Here is a 21,637-nt window from a genome sequence, read left to right as displayed (position 1 = left end):
TTGTCCCAGTCAGTGTTTAAAAGTTCATCCTGTGTCTTTGTAAAGTGCAGTAATCCTGTCACTGCCAGCAAGGTGATTAGAAGAACAGTCATTCTGCTGGTAACAGGACCTTCTTGCAGTGACTGGCGTGGATCCAGGTGGGCTTTTCCTCAAGTTTTACTGAAGTGGATGTGGTCAACTGGACTTGGAAAGGGCCGTCAAACCGTGGGTCAAGGCTCCTTCTCACATGCCTGCGTATAACCACCCAATCACCTGGATTCAGCTGATGCACATCTGCACTTTCATTAGGATCTGGAATGGATGAAAACACATGTTTATGCACCACATTAAGTCTTTCCTGCAGTGCCTGGACATAAGCTGTCATAGCACCGTGCTGCATTTGTAGCACCTGTGGGAAGTATAGACCAGTCTTTGGGGCACTACCAAACAGGACTTCAAAAGGAGACAAGCCTGTCTTTCTATTTGGAGTGTGTCTAACTGAAAAGAGTGCAAGAGACAAGCACTCTACCCAGCTCTTTCCTGTATCTGCCATGGCCTTTTGAATTTTCAGCTTAAGTGTCCCATTTAGTCTCTCCACTTTCCCACTACTTTGTGGTCTATATGGTGTATGAAATGCTTGCTGTACTCCCAGGGCCTGCATGACTTCCCTCATTATTTCTCCTGTGAAGTGTGTGCCCCTATCGCTCTCTATGGTTTCTGGGACACCATACCTGCAGATCAGTTCTTTCATCAGTTTGTCTGCAGTAGTTTTAGCATTTGCAGATTTTATCGGGTAGGCTTCCGGCCAACCAGAGAAGAGATCTACACATACTAGGACGTATTCATACACTCCTACCTTTGGTAACTGTATGTAGTCAATCTGCAGTCTCTGAAACGGGTAGAGAGGCCTGGGTGTCGCTTTCTTAGGGACTTTTACTGTTTTTCCAGGGTTGTGCTGTGCACAGATGAGGCATGATCATACGAGCTTTGTGGCTGCGTAACTGAAACCAGGAGCGATCCAGAAGGCATTTACTATGGCACACATGTGACTTTTGGATGCGTGAGTGGGGCCATGTGTTGCTTGCGCCATGATTGGGAACAGGGACCTTGGTAGACACAATTTATCCTTATTCTCCCATACTCCATTCGAGTTTAGCTCGGCTCCTGCTCTCCCCCATTGTTCTTTCTCTGAGGGGGAGGCTTGTTGTTGGAGGGTTTTCAGGACATCCAGGCTCAGTGTGGCTGGAATACTCTGACTCCCCACCACCATCCACTGCTCCCTAGGCCACCTTGCTGCTACTTTAGCAGCCTCGTCCGCTCTTCTGTTGCCCTCTATCTCCACAGAGTTACCGTTCGTGTGTGCTTTTACCTTGACGATGCCAACCTGGACTGGTAACATCAATGCCTCCATCAATTGTTTCACCAGTTCTGCATTTTTAATGGGCTTACCGGCTGATGTAAGAAATGCTCTGCTTCTCCAGATAGGACCATAATCATGGGCTATTCCCCATGCGTAATTCGAATCTGTGTAAATATTAGCGACTTTACCTGCAGCAGCTCTACACGCCTCAGTGAGTGCCTTCAACTCTGCCTCCTGTGCCGACATGTGAGGAGGGAGTGGTTCAGCTCGGATTACCTCATGTGAGGATACTACTGCATATCCAGTGTAGAATCGCCCATCCTGGTGGTATCTGGAGCCATCTACAAAAAACTCAAAATCTGCATTAGGAACAGGTCTCTCATGAACATGTGCAAAACCCACTGTCTCCTGACTCATCAGTTCTATGCAGTCATGTTCATGTGTCATGTCAAAATACTCTTCCTCACTTGCTAAAATTGTCACCAATGGTAAATGCATTCATTGACGGTATGACCAAAGGGTTACGAGACGCAGTACAGACAGCCAGGCCTGAATGGAGAAATGTAGATCCAAAAGACCTTTTGAAGGTTGCTAAAGGAGTTGAACAAACCAGGACCGCAAAACGACCTGTCATGTATGCTGCAGTACAGGGAAAGCAGTGGAGACGCAGTAAAGGACCTAGGGATTTAGAAACAGTTAAGTGTTATAACTGTGGAGAGAGTGGGCACTACGCCAACCATTGTAGAAATCCTACAAAAGAAACTAAGCAGACCAATCCTCCACCCCCTTCATCTTCAGACTAGGAAACTGGCAACCCAGTGACAAGTGTGTGCCCTGTTCTTGTCCCCTCCGGACCTGGTCCTTCCTTAATGACCACCATAACAATGCCGGGAGGGAAGGAGGCAGAATTTTTGATTGACACTGGGGCAGCCGGGACTGTGGTGCACAAGGACTTGATAATGCCAGACTTGATTACTAACAAGACGGTGGAATGTGTGGGGGTGGAAGGACAAGTGACAGAAGCCCTAATGACTAAACAAATAAGACTAAAATTACGGGACAGCCAAGAGGTGCTTACAAAACTTATTGTTAGTGACAATACCCCTATGAACTTGCTGGGAGCAGATGTACTGAGCGCTATCCAGGCCACCATACAGTATTCCCCTGAAGGAATTACAGTCACAAGTCCCCTCTCAGAAAAGCACTTATGTAAGATTGCAGCAATGGTGTATATGACGAAAACAGTTACAAAAGTAACACCTGACACCAAAGTGTCTGAAGATGGGGAAATGAGTCAGATACCAGACACAGTTTGGCGCCCGAACAGGGACCGTGCAACCAGCCGACTCGGAATCCGTATGTGGGAGCAGCCTGGGAGATTGGACACGCAGAACACAGCTGCAGCAAGGTAAGAAAATTTATTCTTACACTGTTTTGCACTGCAATCTCTTTTGGATCTCTCCAGACCTCTGGGTAAAGGCTGTGAACACGGTTCAAAGAACCTACTACATCACCAGTGAGGTTTTGTGTTTTGTCTGTTTATGTCCGTATAAGAGTTGAATAATTGTTATCTGTAATATTTGTCAATATACCCATTGGTTGTGTATTTATGTAATACAGAGCTGGGATAGACTCTGTACAGTGCTGTTGTTTTGGTCATCTTGGATTGACAATACATTATATGAAGCTGTATTTTGTATTAGGGCCGTGGTTTTTAGTGTTTGGCCTTTAGTGTTTCAGAGTGTCAGTGGACACTGCTGCAGTTTTTATGTGGAGTTGTGTTAATTCCAAGGTGCAAAATAGGCAGGCTGTGTGAACTTTGTATGTATGTCTTATGAGAACCTCTGAATGAGATGACAGGTGAGTGATTGAGTATAAGGGATAAATAAATAAATCCCTGATTAATGAGGGGTTCCGTTAGGTGTGGTCCTCTGTATGTGACAAAGGACATTATTCATCTCAATCTGAGCTGAATCAGGCGGAGTGACTGAGATAAGGGATTTTTAATTCTGTTTTGAAAAAAAAAAAATATATATAAATCCCTGAATGAGCACGTATGAATGAGGAAGGAGCACAAGAGGGACCATTCTGTCAAGATTGCAGAGGAGTTTTAATTGTAGTGAGTCAAGGGGCAGAGCCCTACAGAATTTGTTCATGGAATCCTAATATTGTTACCTTTCCAGTTCTTGTGCAAGACTCAGGACGGGTGCGTTACAGATTTTTTAATCTACATCTGAGATTGAATGAATTGAGTAATGATATAGCTCGTATTATATGTGGCATGACATTGGAAAGTTTCCTGGAAGAATTTGGCCTCCCTGGTGATCTAGCTATCTGACTAGGTCAGAGCGAAGACAGCTATAACAGTTTGGCGCCCCACGTTGGGCGCCAAACTGTTATAGTTGTTTTCGCTCTGACCTAGTCAGATAGCTAGATCACCAGGGAGGCCAAATTGTGAAATTACGCCCTTAAATGACAAGCGCTTGGAGACAAAAAGACACCTCACACATATCCTGTAAGCAAGTCACTTTTATCTGATATATAAAAAGCCAAAGCAATGTTTTATACCATTTACACATAATGCATTTCAATGTAACTCATGTAGCCCCCCCATCGTCACCCAGGGTCATACTGACCTTTAATCTTTCACGTACCAAATAACATGTTGTGACTAAATATGGAGAACATACATGATAAGAAGTGTAGTCTCCTTGAAGCGGAGACACTAAGACTACTGCGTCAACAGATTCTAGTAATTCTAACACTTAAAAAGGCAAAAGGCACTTAAAGGCAAGGTAGTTAAAAGCCAAAACTATTAACCCTTCTATATCGGCGTTAGTAATGGGGACAATATCCATGGCCCCTTTCTAAGCTATTAATATCAGCCCTCAGTGGTTAGCCTAGCCTTTACTGGTTAGATTTTTATAGGGGGACCCTATGTAAATTTTTTTCTGGGAATTCCCCTGTAAACTAGCCTGTAAAGGCTTAAAAAAACAGCGGTGAGCTGATACTAATAGCCTGGGAACGTTTATGGCTATTGGATCTTTCCCATAATATTAACATCAGCCGTCGTCTTTCCCTCTGCTGGTTATGAAAATTACGCAGGAGCCCACGCAATTTTTTTTTCTTTTAAATTAAGAGTTGTTGTTTGGTTACAGCCTATGTACAGTTAGGGCCAGAAATATTTGGACAGTGACACAATTTTAGCAAGTTGGGCTCTGCATGCCACCACATTGGATTTGAAATGAAACCTCTACAACAGAATTCAAGTGCAGATTGTAACGTTTAATTTGAAGGGTTGAACAAAAATATCTGATAGAAAATGTAGGAATTGTACACATTTCTTTACAAACACTCCACATTTTAGGAGGTCAAAAGTAATTGGACAAATAAACATAACCCAAACAAAATATTTTTATTTTCAATATTTTGTTGCAAATCCTTTGGAGGCAATCACTGCCTTAAGTCTGGAACCCATGGACATCACCAAACGCTGGGTTTCCTCCTTCTTAATGCTTTGCCAGGCCTTTACAGCCGCAGCCTTCAGGTCTTGCTTGTTTGTGGGTCTTTCCGTCTTAAGTCTGGATTTGAGCAAGTGAAATGCATGCTCAATTGGGTTTAGATCTGGAGATTGACTTGGCCATTGCAGAATGTTCCACTTTTTGGCACTCATGAACTCTTGGGTAGCTTTGGCTGTATGCTTGGGGTCATTGTCCATCTGTACTATGAAGCGCCGTCGAATCAACTTTGCAGCATTTGGCTGAATCTGGGCTGAAAGTATATCCCGGTACACTTCAGAATTCATCCGGCTACTCTTGTCTGCTCTTATGTCATCAATAAACACAAGTGACCCAGTGCCATTGAAAGCCATGCATGCCCATGCCATCACGTTGCCTCCACCATGTTTTACAGAGGATGTGGTGTGCCTTGGATCATGTGCCGTTCCCTTTCTTCTCCAAACTTTTTTCTTCCCATCATTCTGGTACAGGTTGATCTTTGTCTCATCTGTCCATAGAATACTTTTCCAGAACTGAGCTGGCTTCTTGAGGTGTTTTTCTGCAAATTTAACTCTGGCCTGTCTATTTTTGGTATTGATGAATGGTTTGCATCTAGATGTAAACCCTTTGTATTTACTGTCATGGAGTCTTCTCTTTACTGTTGACTTAGAGACAGATACACCTACTTCACTGAGAGTGTTCTGGACTTCAGTTGATGTTGTGAACGGGTTCTTCTTCACCAAATTAAGTATGCGGCGATCATCCACCACTGTTGTCATCCGTGGACGCCCAGGCCTTTTTGAGTTCCCAAGCTCACCAGTCAATTCCTTTTTTCTCAGAATGTACCCAACTGTTGATTTTGCTACTCCAAGCATGTCTGCTATCTCTCTGATGGATTTTTTCTTTTTTTTCAGCCTCAGGATGTTCTGCTTCACCTCAATTGAGAGTTCCTTTGACCGCATGTTGTCTGCTCACAGCAACAGCTTCCAAATGCAAAACCACACACCTGGAATCCACCCCTGACCTTTTAACTACTTCATTGATTACAGGTTAACGAGGGAGACGCCTTCAGAGTTAATTGCAGCCCTTAGATTCCATTGTCCAATTACTTTTGGTCCCTTGAAAAAGAGGACGCTATGCATTACAGAGCTATGATTCCTAAACCCTTTCTCCGATTTGGATGTGGAAACTATCATATTGCAGCTGGGAGTGTGCACTTTCAGCCCATATTATATATATAATTGTATTTCTGAACATGTTTTTGTAAACAGCTAAAATAACAAAACTTGTGTCACTGTCCAAATATTTCTGGCCCTAACTGTATGTCCATTCTGTTAATGCTCCTACATAGGCTGGTGACGATGTGTGTGTTTGTGTTTACTTATTGACTTATTAATGAGGGTGTCGAGCTGACACCTTTTCATTACTAATCCTAGGGCTAGGTAGACAGCTGTTAACACCAAGCCCTAATCCCATTACCCTGATGCTACTGCATCAGTATGAAAAAGGTGGTGTTGAACGAAGAAATTACATCACAAAACTTTTTTTTTACAAAATCTTTATTTAGCTCAAAATGCCATCATTGCTGTCCAAACATGAATGCAAAAAACACAAAATGCTGCAAAAACGCACCCAAAATCGCGGCAAATCTTTGACTTTGACACAGTGTTTTTGCTGCTAAGAAATGCAGAAACCTTGCAGAAGTTTCTGCAAGCAAATATTCAACGTGCGCACATAACCTTGGGGTTAAGGCTTTGTTAGGGTTGGAATTATAATTGGTGGGGTTTCCACTGTTTAGGCACGTCAGGGGGTCTCCAAATACGACATGGTCCCGCCATCGATTCCAGACAATTTTGCATTCAAAAAGTCCAACGGTGCTCCCTCCCTTCTGAGCCCTGCCATACAGTGCATTTCCCCCCACATATGGGGTATCTGTGTACTCAGGAGAAATTGCACAACAAATTTTGTGGTCCATTTTCCCCTTATACCCTTGTGAAAATAAAAAAAAGTTTGGGTCTAAAGTAGATTTTTTCTGAAAAAAGTTAAATGTTAATTTTTTTTCCTTCCACATTGCTTTCGGTCTCATGAAGCAACTGAAGTGTTAATAAACTTCTTGAATGTGGTTTTAAGCACCTTGAGGGGTGCATTTTTTATAATGGCGTCACTTTTTGGTATTTTCTGTCATATAAGCCCCTCAAAGTCACTTCAAATTTAAGGTGGTTCCTAAAAAAAAAATAAAAAATCGCTGATCAACTTTTAACCCTTAGAACTTCATAACCCCCCAAAAATAATGTTTCCAAAATGTTGCTGATGTAAAGTAGACATGTGAGAAATGCTATTAATTAACTATTTTGTGTGATATATCTCTCTGATTTAAGGACATAAAAAATAAATGTTTGAAAATTGCTAAATTTTCAAAATTTTTGCCAAATTTCCATTTTTTTTCATAAATAAACGCAAGTCCTATCGAAGAAAAGTTACTACTAACATGAAGTACAATATGTCACAAACAAAAAAAGCTCGGAATCAGCGGGATCCGTTGAAGCGTCCCAGAGTTATTACCACATAAAGAGACAGTGGTCAGAATTGTAAAAATTGGCCCGGTCATTAAGGGGTTAAAATAGCATCCCTTTCACTGAGACCCATCACTTTATCTTCCGTTATTGGAGCGGTGTGATGGCTTCTCCTCTTGAATGCAGCGCTGACCTTTTTATTGGGATCATTTTGGGGCATCTGTGACTTTTTGATTGTTGTGTTTTCATTGCATTTTTGGGGAGGTGTTTGTGATGTTTTTGATATGTTTATTCTTATGCCGTTTACCGTGTGGGATAAATCCTCATGTGACAATGTCAAATATGTTGATTTATACTTTTTTTTTGTTCTTATATTTGGAGACAACAAAACTAATGAGGACTTCAACCTGAGATCCTGTTCATACCAGACGTCATAGGAAAACCTTGACGGCAGAGACAGGGGTCTTCTGGAGACCACAGACGGACATAGCCGGCTCTAATGCTGAGCTGGCTGTCAGTCATATCCGGCTCTAATGCTGAGCTGGCTGTCAGTCAGTGCCGAGGCCACGGTAACAGCTCTCTGTTGTGAATTCTGTTGTCGAACTCCCTCCTGTGGTCGTGAATGGTACTTCGGCGAGTTCTGTCTATGGGCTCCCTCTGGTGGCTGTGAGTGAAGCTGCTGCTTCTGAGGTTCCTTACACAGGTAACGTGGTTTATCCTTTGGTTGGCTGCTCTATTTAACTCCACTCAGATCGTTACTCCATGCCAGCTGTCAATGTTCCTGCATTGGTTCAGTTCGCTCTTGGATCTTTCTGGTGACCTGTCTTCTCCAGCAGAAGCTAAGTTCCTGATAGTTATTATTTGTTCATTGTTTCCTTGTCCAGCTGGTTATCATGATTTTGTCTTGCTAGCTGGAAGCTCTGGGATGCAGAGTGGCACCTCCGCACCGTGAGTCGGTGCGGAGGTCTTTTTTGCACACTCTGCGTGGTCTTTTGTAGTTTTTTGTGCTGACCGCAAACATACCTTTCCTATCCTCTGTCTGTTTAGTAAGTCTGGCCTCCCTTTGCTGAAACCTGTTTCATTTCTGCGTTTGTGACTTTCATCTTTACTCACAGTCAATATATGTGGGGGGCTGCCTTTTCCTTTGGGGAATTTCTCTGAGGCAAGGTAGGCTTTATTTTCTATCTCTAGGGCTAGCTAGCTCTGAGGCTGTGAAGAGGCGTCTAGGGAGAGTCAGGAACGCTCCACGGCTATTTCTAGTGTGTGCGATAGGATTAGGGCTTGCGGTCAGCAGAGCTCCCACATCCCAGAGCTCGTCCTGTGTGAGTTTAACTATCAGGTCGTGCCGGGTGCTCCTAACCACCAGGTCATAACAGCTGTCGCTCTCTATACACTGAGCGGTGACTGTAGCTGCTGCGGCTGAAACTCCATGACTGGAAGCCGAACGCTGCCGAGTGAGACTAAAGTCCATTTCCTCCTGGCAGCGGGGCTCTCAGTGCTGACACCGGGCAGGTTCAGTATGTTATTATCCTGCGGGTTAACCCCATGTCTGCAGGTTATTACCATTATTTTACATGACAGGTTCCCTTTAACCACTTCACTGCTGCTGACAGTTCCATTTAAGTAGCAGAAATTTGAGCTCGCTCCACAGATGCGCACCTGGCATCCTCTATGCATGAACACCAGATATCAGGAAGGGGTTAACGAGCCTTATCACATGATGCCAGAATGCATGTGACGGGGGTCCTAGCCTAAGGACTGAACGACAGCAAAATGTCAGGGGGTCCGCTCTTCCTCTTCATGGGGTCTGATGAGAACAATGTAAGTGGGATGGTGACGCAGGTGTTGGCCCTTCAGATACATCGGGCAGCACAAGGGTGATAATAATCAGTGTAAGTTTCCCTTAAAGGGTGGTTTATTCAGATGAATATGTATTCTGGGGCTTTTCTGTGGAATCTGGCCAGACAATCTCTCCTTGGCTCCCCGTGTTCATCAGTAAGCGCCCATGACCCCGGTGCCTGCTCTCTACTTGTCCTTTCTATACATTGATAGGCACTAACCGCTGTGTACCGGGGGCTCCCCACAACACCGTCCTCCCGAGCCCTGTGACTACATTCGTTAGCTGTATACGTGCACTTTCCTCCTTCAGAGACAAATTCAGAACTTTCCGCACACTCGTCTATTAATAGGAGGACGGCAGGATCTCTCCTCTTACAGTGATCCCAAAGGATCCTGTCCAGGAAGGAGGCCGTGTCCTCATGGTGACCTCATGAGCTCTCAGAAAACAATCACTGGTAAATGGTAACCGTCCTTCCCCCAATCTCCATAATGGCAAATTAGTAGAGAAAAAACCACTGGATAGAAATGTGGAGCTTTCTCCAGCTCCTCTGTGGTTCCATCCCTGGTGGAGAGGAAACTTGGAGAAGTTGTGTTTCTTAGTACGGCTCCTCCATCTGACTGACGAGGGTCTTCTCTGTCCCCTCCTCAGGGTCCTCATCCTCCGAGTGCAGAGCAGAGAGCATTAGGCTTTGGCATCGCTGATTATCACTTCATACTTGGGGCCACAATGTGCTGGGACCTCGGTACCGGTGGTGAGGACCACAACAATGTAATTTAGTCCCTGATACATAAACCTAGAATTACCGGTTCCGATAGACGTGTCTCATATATAGATAGATACACGGCAGGTCATGTATTCAGTCTGTGTCTCCACAGATGGATCCAGGAGGAGAAATCCACCAGAGAGATGTCCCCGTCCTCTGTATCCCCAGGACTGTCCGGAGGAGAATCACAACATCCCGGAGGATCATCAGGTAGATGACACTGAAGCCTCCACAACATCTGACCATGAAGTGATGGGACCTGAGCTCATCTTACGTTTTTCTTTTTAGGGTGAAGATCTGATTGATATTAAGGTTGAGGTTATACATGGAGCACAAGAGGCGATCGCAATATGGGCCGATCAGCAGGGTGAGGAGGGGAGACTGTCATGTCTGTCCTGTGGTCACCTACTACTACTCCTATCATCTCATCATCACATGACACAATCTGTTCCATCACTGTGTCTCCTACAGATGGATCCAGGAGGAGAAATCCACCAGAGAGATGTCCCCGTCCTCTGTATCCCCAGGACTGTCCGGAGGAGAATCACAACATCCCGGAGGATCATCAGGTAGACGGTGCTGAGCCCTGTACCGGATCTGTATATGGGGGGACATTTCTGATCGAGGTCATAGAGGTCACAGATTTTGGTGGTTTCTTGTATTGTGCTGATTGTTACATCTGATAAATCAGGAGGAAGATCCGACTAAGAATAAAGTGAAGGATGAGACAGAAGAAGAAGCGATGACGAGGGGGGATCAGCCGTGTGTGAGTGACGGGAAGGAGGAGATTCTGGGAGAAGTTTCCACAGGTATGTAATAATGACCGGCATGATGATGATGACTTGTGTGTGATGATGATGATGATCATCGTGTGGTGATGATGATGACCGGTGTGTGATGATGATGATGATCGGTGTGTGATGATGATGACCGGTGTGTGATGGCGATGACTGGCGCGTGATGATGATGACTATGACCGGTGCGTGATGATGATGATGACGATGACTGGCGCATGATGATTATGACCGGCACATGATGATGACCAGCGCGTGATGATGACGTCCGACATGTGATGATGATGTCCGGCGTGTAATGATTGATGATGACTTGCGTGTCAGGATGATGATGACCTGCATGTCATCATGATAATGAGCGGTGTGTGATGATGATCATGATGACTGGTGTGTGATGATGATGACCAGTGTGTGATATCGTGTGGAGTCTCCGGTGCAGTGAAGCTTTATCTGCTGTCCTCATCACAGCAGAAGCGTCCGGTGATGGCGCGGCTGCTCCTGTAGAGTCCGGCGGTGCACCGATGAATAATGGATCCACCTTCACACCTCTTCTTAATGATTTAGGAAGCACAGATTTAGTTTTCCTTTACCTTTGTTAAAATTAATTCCATCCTTTACTTCCATGTTTTCTTACACAAGTCCCGTGCTGCCATATAAATGACCGAGCTTGTGATTCAGACAGAACCTCTGATGGAAGATTCCCTGTAATAAGGCAGATGGAGACACTGTGGATGCTGTCTGGGCCTTTGATCCGGCGGTGTCCAGCGTGTATAAAAGCGTGGTCATCCACGGTTTTGTGCACTTCTGAAAATGACACCTTTGAACAAAGGCCAGATGGAGTCCAGAATAACTCTGCTGCCTCAATATAGTGAACTGATTCTTCTGGGGTTTCATCTGAATAATGTCCCTAACTCAAGTCCATCATCTGTTAACTGAAATATAGAGGCATCCACGTTACTGGTAGCACAAAGGATCTTGAAAAGTGACGTGGCTTCTGTTGGGGTGATCTCTTAAGGTGACACCTTTAGTGATTGCCTGTTCCTGACCTAAATATGAGCCGAGTGCATGCTTAAAAGAGAGACACCGGACACAGAATCAGATGTATGCTCCTTCATCGGCAAAAGCTGGCACACTTTATTCTTAGAACAAAGAATCTTGTAACAGGCAGAAAGTGGGTGTTGCACAACTTCTGAATAGTAATGGTGTCAGTCTGTGATAGGTCCTTGCCAAATCCACTCCATATATGGTTTTCAATCCAATGTCCAGTATCTGCTTCACATTCCAAGAATTCCTTCCCGGGTGTTGTTCCAGGATACAGACACCATCTTTGTCACATCATATCTGAACTGATTATATAAGATTAATAATTGATTTCATTCTCTTCAAAATAAATTAATCAAAATCTGCACTCCCAAATCCAAATACCCCCTCCTCCTGAGCCTAAACTGCAGTTAGCATCCATATGTTTGGCATTTCTTTATCAAGTAGAGACCCCTTAAATTACAGGGTGTGCATTTCGTGAAGCACAAGCTGGGCATAATGTTTGGGCACTACAATGTACTGGGTACTACATTATACAGGCACTACAATATTTGGGCACTACTGTGTACTGGGCATAATTTACTGGGCACTACAGTATTGGCACTACAATGTACTTGACACTACAATGACCGGCACTACAATGTACTGGACTCTATAATGTACTGAGCCCTACAATGTACTGGACACTACAACGAACGGGGCACTAAAACATATTGGGCACTGCAATATATGGGACACTAGAATGTACAGGAAGCTGCAGTGTAGTGGCCACTGCAATGTACTGGGCACTACAATGTACGAGCACTATAATGTACGGGCACTATAATGTACGGGCACTATAATGTACGGGCACTATAATGTACGGGCACTACAATGTACGGGCACTATAATGGCATATTTGCATTTTCACTTAGCAACATCCACTGCTGCTTGTTTGTGGAGAACACCCATGGAGTCAAATACATCACTGAACCTGTGGATAAATTCCCAGAGGGGTGCAATTTCCAAGATGGGGTCACTTGAGGGGATTCTGCTCTTTTAGCACTTATGGATTCTGTATATGGAGTCCGCAAACTATTCTAGGAAAATCTGCCCTCCAGGAGGCAAATAGCGCTCCATTCCTCCCGAGTCTCGGCGTGTGGCTAAGCAGTACTGCACAGCATCATATGTGGTATTTTCACATTCGACAGAAATTGTGTAACAAATTATTTGGTAATTTTTACCCATTTACCCTTGTGGAAATGTAAAATCTGGGACTAAAACAAAATTATAGTGGTAAAAATTAATGATGAGCGAATTTGTTCGAAAAACGATCGCCAAGCATAAATTTGGCACGAATATGGCGCATTCGGATTTGTGATCGGAAACACGAGCAAAATTTTATAAAATCAGAAAAAATTGGTAACAATTGGTAAAATGTGCAGGAAAATATTTCCATTGCCAGTCTTTTCAGCACTTAGCAATGATAATGGTGGTGTATCATGAGTATTTGTCACGTGTTTGATGAGGGGAGGGGGTTTGCAGAGCTCAGAGGCGCAGTGTTCTTGTAAACAGTATTTTTTTTTCTAACTTCATGTGTGCACATTGTGGCTAGCCAATCAGGGTGCAGGAAACACCCACAATGTCCTGACATAACGACTTCTGTCATTGGCTGCTGAAATCACATGTCCCTCTCCATATAAATAGCGGACATCTTGTTTCAGCGCCATTTTGGCACTGTAACAGCGCAGAGAGGCTGCTCCTGTCCCTGCCACTGTTAACAGCAAGAAATTAGCTAGTTAACTAGGCGGTTGTATATCAGTCAGATAGTGTAGCTAGTTAGAGTCCAATGTGGCTGTGAAATTTACCTTCCAGCACTTTTTTTTTTGGCCATTACTGAGGTTCACAGAGAAAGCCAGCAGGGCACATGTCCTACAAATGTGTTGTGCACTGCTTCTATTGCGCTCCATGCACGAGTATAGCATTCTAGATAATATTTTTTTACTATCTAAATGTGAAACAGCCTGCCGTATCCCAACTAGTCATTTTGTGCTGTGGTGATATGAAACTGTCTGCAGACCTAAGGCACATTAAATTAAAAAAATAATGTTTCAGTTGCAAAAAGTTAGACAACCCACAGTATCACACTGTTGTGTTGAAATTAATCTGTAGAGGCCCGATCCAGAGGCCATAAAAAAATTCTTCTGTTCCTAGTGTCATACAGTAGGGGAAATCTCACATTCAAATAGCATCTAGTGTGTTATAGAGGCCTGATCCAAAGGCCACAAAAATTCAACTGTTCCTAGTGTCATACAGTAGGGGACCTGACTTTCAAATAGTTTGCAGCATCTAGTGTGTTATAGAGGCCTGATCCAGAGGCTACCAAAAAATTCTTGTGTTCCCTATCGTCATACAGTAGAGGACATCTGACTTTCAAATTGTTTGTAGCATATATTCTTTGTCATACAGGCCTCATCCACACTCAAACAATTATTTTTTTCTGTGACTAATACGACACAACACGCCATATTTCAACTTGGGATTTACTGTTGCTGAAGTTCAGCTGTTTGCAGAGGTGGTGCAGAGTTTAAAATCTAATTTTTTGTTGCCAATACTGTGCTCCTATCACACTATTTGAAAAACATGACTGGGAAAAAGCGAGGCCGTGGTGGAAGGGGAATTGGGCTTTGTGTTCAAGGTGTAAGTGGGGTAGGTGCTAATGTTTGTGAATGCACTAGTGAAGCAATGTCACATCCTATACAACTGACAACTGACAACTTCTGTTACTGTATGGGCTACTCCACTACCTTTCTTTGACAGACGCACAGTGGTACGCATTGTTGATGAGGCCCAGAAAGAGCATGTGCTCGAGTGGATGGCAAGCGCAGTTTTAAGTGGCTTCTCCTTAACATCACACCCCGAACAGTCCACAGAGGTGGCACCCAAATTCCCCTTGGTTCCCCTCGCGTCAAAACTCTCCAACCGTACAACTGACTGTACGGAACCACAGATGGGTGAGTCTGAAGAGCTGTTCACACATTCTATGCCATGGTCATCAGAAGTGTACTCAAAAGCTTCACAGAGTCAAGAGGAGGAAATCTGCACTAATCCCCAAATTTTTTAAAGCTTGGATCCGGGGCAGGACAGAGTAGGGTCCGAACAGCATCCTGACCCTCGTCATCAGACTTTAACCCCGGGGGAGGAGGTGATCCTGATGAGACTCAGATATCTAAGGCTCATGCAGACTGTACTGTGCTGTTAGAGCAGGAAGAGGAGGAGGGTGAGTCCAAGGGCGTGGAATGTGATAACACAGAGGATAATGATGATGAGGCGTTAGATCCCAGTTGGCGTGAAGATAGAGGCACACAGCTGAGTAGGTCATCTGAGGAGGAAGACAAGGAGGTCACGGAAATGCTGCCTTTCCGCCTGGTAGGTACAGACGGTTTCCGAAAGCTGCTGGCCGTCGCAGTCCCCCAGTACAAATTGCCCAGTTGCCATTACTTTTCTAAGAAAGCTGTGCCTGAGCTACACCAGCATGTCGCAGACAACATCACCCGTTCCTTGACTAAATCTCTCTCTGACAGGGTGCATTACACCACAGACAGTTGGACAAGTAAGTATGGCCAAGGCCGTTACATCTCACTCACTGGGCACTGTGTGACTCTGGAGGCTGTGTGGGCAGGCCATGTCCAATAACAGCGCAAACCCTATGGCAAGGCAAGCTCACACACGTGCTTTGCATGGCTTGTGTCCTCAACCTGGTGGTACAGTATTTTCTCCACCATTATCCTGGCCTGGGTGAGCTTTTCCAGAAAGAACGTTAGCTTTGTGCTTATTTCTGCAATTTGCACCCCTCTGGTCATTGACTTACATCGATACAAAGGTCTTTGTCAATGCCAAGTTAACAGGTTGATATGCCGACACGGTGGAAATCCACTCTGCACATGTTGCAGGGACTGTGTCAGCAGCAACGAACCCTGATGCAGTGTGTCATGTTGTATAGCCTGGGCCAACACAGTACGAACGTAGCGCATATCACATTTAAAGAATGGGCACAGATTAAAGGGAACCTGTCACCCCCCTGTCATTTTTAACTAAAAGAGCCACCTTGTGTAGCACTAATGCTGCATTCTGTCAAGGTGGCTCTTTTATTTGGGGTCCCTTCCAATGCTGCAATATTGGTTTTTATAATTTGCCCGCCATACCTGTATTCTGTCCAGGGGGCATGTCTTTTCCCCCCGGACACAAATGCCTCCCAGCCATCCCTCAGCCCCTCCGGACGCCACCTCCTGTGCCTTCATTAACGTCCCCGGCGCCTTTTGCCAGATGCTTCCCACCCTGGAAAGGGACCCGCGAATGCTGTTTTGTTTTTAGACCAGCTCATGCACCAGCACAACAAATCTTGCACGTGGTGAACAAATGGAAAGGATGGTGCAGGAGTCTCTAGAACGGATTATAAATACAATCAATGAGGGTTTGGACCCTTTCACATTTTGGTCTTCCAAAATGGATGAGTGGCCTGAGCTCGCCTCACACGCCTTGGAAGTTTTATTGTGCCCAGCAGCCAGCGTTCTCTCAGAACGTGTCTTCAGCGCTGCTGGTGGTGTCCTGATAGATAAGCGCAGTTGGCTGTCCCCTGAATGTGTAGACCACCTAACTTTCATCAAGATGAAAAAGACATGGATCTCCAAAGACTTTTGCAACCCAATCGCAGACTGTACAGACTAGGTGATATTGCATTTTTTAGTGTGATGCCACACTATTTCTACTGTGGTGAAATTGATGCCACTTTGTTGGTGTCTGCCAATAATTTTTGGAAACGTGAACACTCCTGGTTGGGTGTCCTTCATGCGTGTTACCTGTAGCAGTAGGCCTCTGAGACCATCAGGCCTCCACTTCCTTGGATTCAACTACTCGTGTTACTATCCTTAAATTTTTCTGACAATGGTAGTCTACAAAACTGATATTTTTGCCACCTGAGTGTGGCTCAGCATGAAAGCAGGTAGAAAAGTTGCATGTGGTATCAGGGCTCCCAGCAAAGGCGTTTTGATATTTACGGCAAATAATCGTCAAATTATTCGGCGAATATTGGAATTCGGCTTTAGTAATCCAAACTGAACATTGCAATATTCTCTCATCTTTAGTAAAAACGTATTTTTTTCCTCACAGTTCAATGGTATAGCATTTTGTGAAACCATACCTCTAGACATATTCCTTGCGGGGTCTATTTTCCAAAATGGGGTCAGTTGTGGTGGTTTCCACTGCTTAGGCACAGCAGGGGCTCTGCAAACACTACGTGGCATCCGCTATCTATTTTCTCCAATTTTGCGCTCCAAAAGTCAAATGGTTCTCCTTCCTTTCTGATTACTGCCATGCTCCCAGACAGTAGTTTTTCCCCACATATGGGATATTGGCATGCTCAGGAGAAATTGCACAACAAGTTGTATGGTGCATTTACTTTTGAGAGAATTTAAAATTTGGAGCTAAAGCAACATTTTTGTGGGGGAAAAATTAAAATGTATATTTTTTCCCTCCACATTGCTTTAATTCCTGTGAAGATCCTAAAGGGTTAATAAACTTCTTCAATGTGGTTTTGAGCACCTTGAGTGGTGCAGTTTTTCGAATGGTGCCACTTTTGGTATTTTCTGTCACATAGGCCCCTTAAAGTCACTTCAAATGTGATGTGGTCTCTTAATAAATAAGGTTTTGTAAATTTTGTTGGAAAAAAGAGAAATTGCTGATAAATTTTTAACCCTACTTACTTTCTAACAAAAAAAAATTAGGTTTCAAAAATGATTCTGATGTAAAGTAGATATGTGGGAAATGTTATTTATTAACTATTTTTGATCATTTAACTATACGAGGGTTTAAGGGGATAAAAAAAAAGTCAAATTTTTTATGTTTTCATAAGTGAACGCAAATAATGACGACCACAATTTACCACAAACGTGAAGTAAAATATGTCACAAAAACAATCTCAGAATCAGTGGGACGTGTGCAAGCTCCAGCATTATTACCACATAAAGTGAAAGTGGTCAGAATGAGGCTCGGTCATTCACGTACGTAATTTACAAAGTAGCTTGGTCCTAAGGAGTTAATGTGCCTTCAGGGCTATTGCAGTCTTCTAATGTTTCCTATCCTGCCCTTACACGTACTGAGGCCATGATTACAGTGGTTGGAGCTTGACTGCTCCTGGGTGTAAGGTCACCTTTGTGACTAGTCAATCTCATTTGCATACAGTACTGAAATATTAAAACTCCATTTTTAATTGCGTGAACTCTTTTCTGCACTAGGTACTTTTTGGCATGATAGGAAGCTTGAGAGAGTGAAATGGAACTGGTGGTATATTAAGGAGGTAAATCCTGATGGCAGGTTCCCTTTAAGAAGTGTCTGTCTATTTTCTGTTTAATCTCTGCCACCTCTGACTTGTGCCAATGTCACCAGTTTATAAGTGTTCTTCACATTAGCAATCATCATGTTAATGTTATGGCATGTAGATGTTTACCTTATTACCGATCCTTTCACTGACGAGGGTTTCATTATGAGCTCCATAAAGTATATGTAGAAATCCCTTTTGTGTTGTAGATTGGATGTGATTATTTTTCTATTTTTCATCCTTATAGGAAATCCTTTTGAGAATAATGGTTTATCACAAAATTGTAAAAAAGATGTCCAGAAGCACTATAATGGAGAAAACCTCATTACCCTTCATGTACATCCTGGACTTCACAGTACTTCACTTTTTTATAATCCTCCTAATCACGAGGAACCCTCTCCTGATCAATCTCTCATTGTTACCACAATTCCAGGTGACAAAGTGGATACACGATTTCAGTGTGACAAGCAAATTACTAGATGCTCAGATTTTTTAACACAAGGAAAGCACAAAGCAGAGAAGCCATACACCTGTTCAGAATGTGGGAAATGCTTTACAAAGAAATCAAAACTTGTTAGACATGAGAGAAGTCACACAGGAGAAAAGCCATATTCATGTTTGGAATGTGAGAAGTCCTTCACAGATAAATGGAGTCTTATTACACATCAGAGAATTCATACAGGTGAGAAGCCATATTCATGTTTGGAATGTGGGAAATGCTTTACAGATAAAGGACATCTTACTAAACATCAGAGAATTCATACAGGAGAGAAGCCGTATTCATGTTCAGAATGTGTGAAGGCCTTTACAGATAAAGGTGATCTTATCAGACATCAGAGAATTCATACAGGAGAAAAGCCATACTCCTGTTTGGAATGTGGAAAATGCTTTACAGATAAAGGGCATCTTACTAAACATCAGAGAATTCACAAACGAGAAAAGCCATTTTCACGTTTGGAATGTGAGAAGTCGTTCGCAGATAAAGGCGGTCTTATTAGACATCAGAGAATTCATACAGGAGAGAAGCCATACTCCTGTTCAGAATGTGGGAAATGCTTTACAGTTAAATCAAAATTTGTTATACATCAGAGAATTCACAAAGGAGAAAAGCCATTTTCATGTTTGGAATGTGGGAAATCCTACACAGATAAAGAGAGTTTTATTACACATCAGAGAATTCACGCAGGAGAGAAACCTTATTCATGTTCAGAATGTGGGAAGTTCTTCACAGGTAAAAGGAGTCTTATTAAACATCAGAGAATTCATGCAGGAGAGGCTTCATATTCATGTTTAGAATGTGGGAAATGTTTTTTATATAAATCAGAAGTTGAAATGCATGAGAGAATTCACACAGGAGCAAAGCCATTTTCATGCGTGGAATGTGGGAAGTCTTTCACATATAAAGGGTATCTTATTATACATCAGAGAATTCACACAGGAGAGAAGCCATATTCATGTTCACTATGTGGAAAGTCCTTTAGAGTTAAAGGGAGTCTTAGTAGACATCAGAGCATTCATACTGGAGAGACTCCATATTCATGTTAAGTATGTGGGAAATGTTTTAGAGATAAATCACATCTTGTTAGACATCAAATAATTCACATGGGGAGAAACTTTTCATGCTTACAATGTGGAATGTACTTTCCAAAAAAATCAAGTTTTGTGAGCCTGGAGAGAAGTCACGCATTGAAACATGTTCAGAATATGGGAAATCTGTCATATATAAATCATATCTTGTAAAACATGAGAGAAAGTATGCAGGAAAGATACTGTAATTAAGAGTTCTGTGTTTTATACATTTTAATAAACATTGCTCAGTATAAATGAGTACACCCCCTTTGATAAGATTTAATTAATATCTCACTGCACTTAAGAATAATTTCTAACATTTTGCCAACACTAAATTTCATAGAACATTTTGTGTCGGGGAATATGATGTAGAGGAGCTATGTGGGAGGGGGAATATGATGTAGAGGAGTTGTTTGTGGGGGGAATTGTTATGATCTGGTGGTTTAGGAACAACATGAGACAAGCTCTGAAGGAGGTGGTATCTGTACTGACCGCAAACCCTGAACCTAGCAGCGCAACTAAAAATAGCCGTGGGGGGTACCTGACGCTCCCTAGACCCCTCGGCACAGCCTAAGATCTAACTTCCCCTAAAGATGGAAACAGGAAACCTATCTTGCCTCAGAGAAAATCCCCAAAGGAAAGATAGCCCCCACAAATATTGACGGTGAGAGGAGGGGAAAATAACATACGCAGAAATGAAATCAGATTTTAGCATAGAAGGCCAGTCTAGCTTGATAGATAGGACAGGAAAGGATACTGTGCGGTCAGTATAAAAACTACAAAACAATCTACACAGAGTTTACAAAATCTCCACACCTGACTAAAGGTGTGGAGGGTAAATCTGCTTCCCAGAGCTTCCAGCTAACAGAAATAATCCATACTGACAAGCTGGACAAATATAGAATGCACAGAACAATAAGTCCACAACATGTTGTGAGTTCTGTTTTTGGGCTCCCTCTGGTGGTTACTGATGGTACTGGGTGACTTGTGTTTTCTGCAGTCTCTGGTGTCCACCTGTTCCATCAGCTTATGGGTGTTTCCTATTTAGCCTGGCTTCTTTGTCATTTCCTCGCCGGCTATCAATGTTATCAGCGTGTCTGTTTACCTCTGCTCCCTGCGTTTGTATTCTTCTGGACAAGCTAAGTTTTGTTTTTCCTGTTTTTCGTTTTGCTAACTTTTGGTCTTTGTCCAGCTTGCAGTTATGTTATTTCTGCTACTGGTTGCTCTAGTGGGCTGAAATTACTCCTCATGTTCCATGAGTTGGCACATGAGTTCAGGTAATTTCAGGATGGTTTTTTGTAGGGTTTTTCGCTGACCGCGCAGTTCACCTTCGTATCCTCTGCTATCTAGCTTTAGCGGGCCTCACTTTTGCTGATTCTGTTTTCATGACTACATATGTGCTTTCCTCTCATTTCACCGTTATTACATGTGGGGGGCTGCTATTTCTGTGGGGTGTTTCTCTGGAGGCAAGTGAGGTCTGTGTTTCTTCTTATAGGGGAAGTTAGTCCTCCGGCTGGAGCGAGACGTCTAGAATCATCGTAGGCACGTTCCCCGGCTACTGCTAGTTGTGTGTTTAGGTTCAGGATTGCGGTCAGCTCAGGTTCCATCTCCCTAGAGCTGGTTATGTTTTTGTGCTTGTCTTTTGTGATCCCCTGCCATTGGGATCATGACAGTATAGCCGGCCAATAAATATAATTTGGTCTTCGTTTTGGCTGAAGTAGGAGGAAAAATAGTCTGAGCATTTTTTTTTTTTCTTTCCTCCTCTTAATCTTTGAATGGCCCTGACTTCAGCTGTTTATCATGGACGTCCAGAGTTTGGCTTCCAGCCTGAATAATCTTGCTGCTAAGGTTCAAAATATACAAGATTTTGTTGTGCATACGCCTATCTCTGAACCTAGAATTCCTGTCCCAGAGTTTTTTTCTGGA

The 21,637-nt window shown here is 43.3% G+C and overlaps 1 protein-coding gene across 1 annotated transcript in view; it reads left to right on the top strand.

The window, feature by feature from the left end:
* LOC138657473 (zinc finger protein 585A-like) overlaps window positions 1–19,973 on the top strand; it is a 106,650-nt gene extending 86,677 nt beyond the window's left edge. Inside the window, exon 11 of the mRNA XM_069745267.1 lies at window positions 18,704–19,973. Coding sequence (XP_069601368.1) covers window positions 18,704–19,687 — 984 coding nt within the window. The 3' untranslated portion in view covers window positions 19,688–19,973. The remainder of the gene's footprint in view (window positions 1–18,703) is intronic.
* Window positions 19,974–21,637: the final 1,664 nt, after the last annotated feature.

This window comes from Ranitomeya imitator, chromosome 1 (genome assembly GCF_032444005.1).
Source record: "Ranitomeya imitator isolate aRanImi1 chromosome 1, aRanImi1.pri, whole genome shotgun sequence".
In the NCBI taxonomy this organism is placed as follows: Eukaryota; Metazoa; Chordata; class Amphibia; order Anura; family Dendrobatidae; genus Ranitomeya; species Ranitomeya imitator.
Note: the sequence above shows the minus strand (reverse complement) of the source record. Positions and strands in the feature narration are given on the sequence as shown.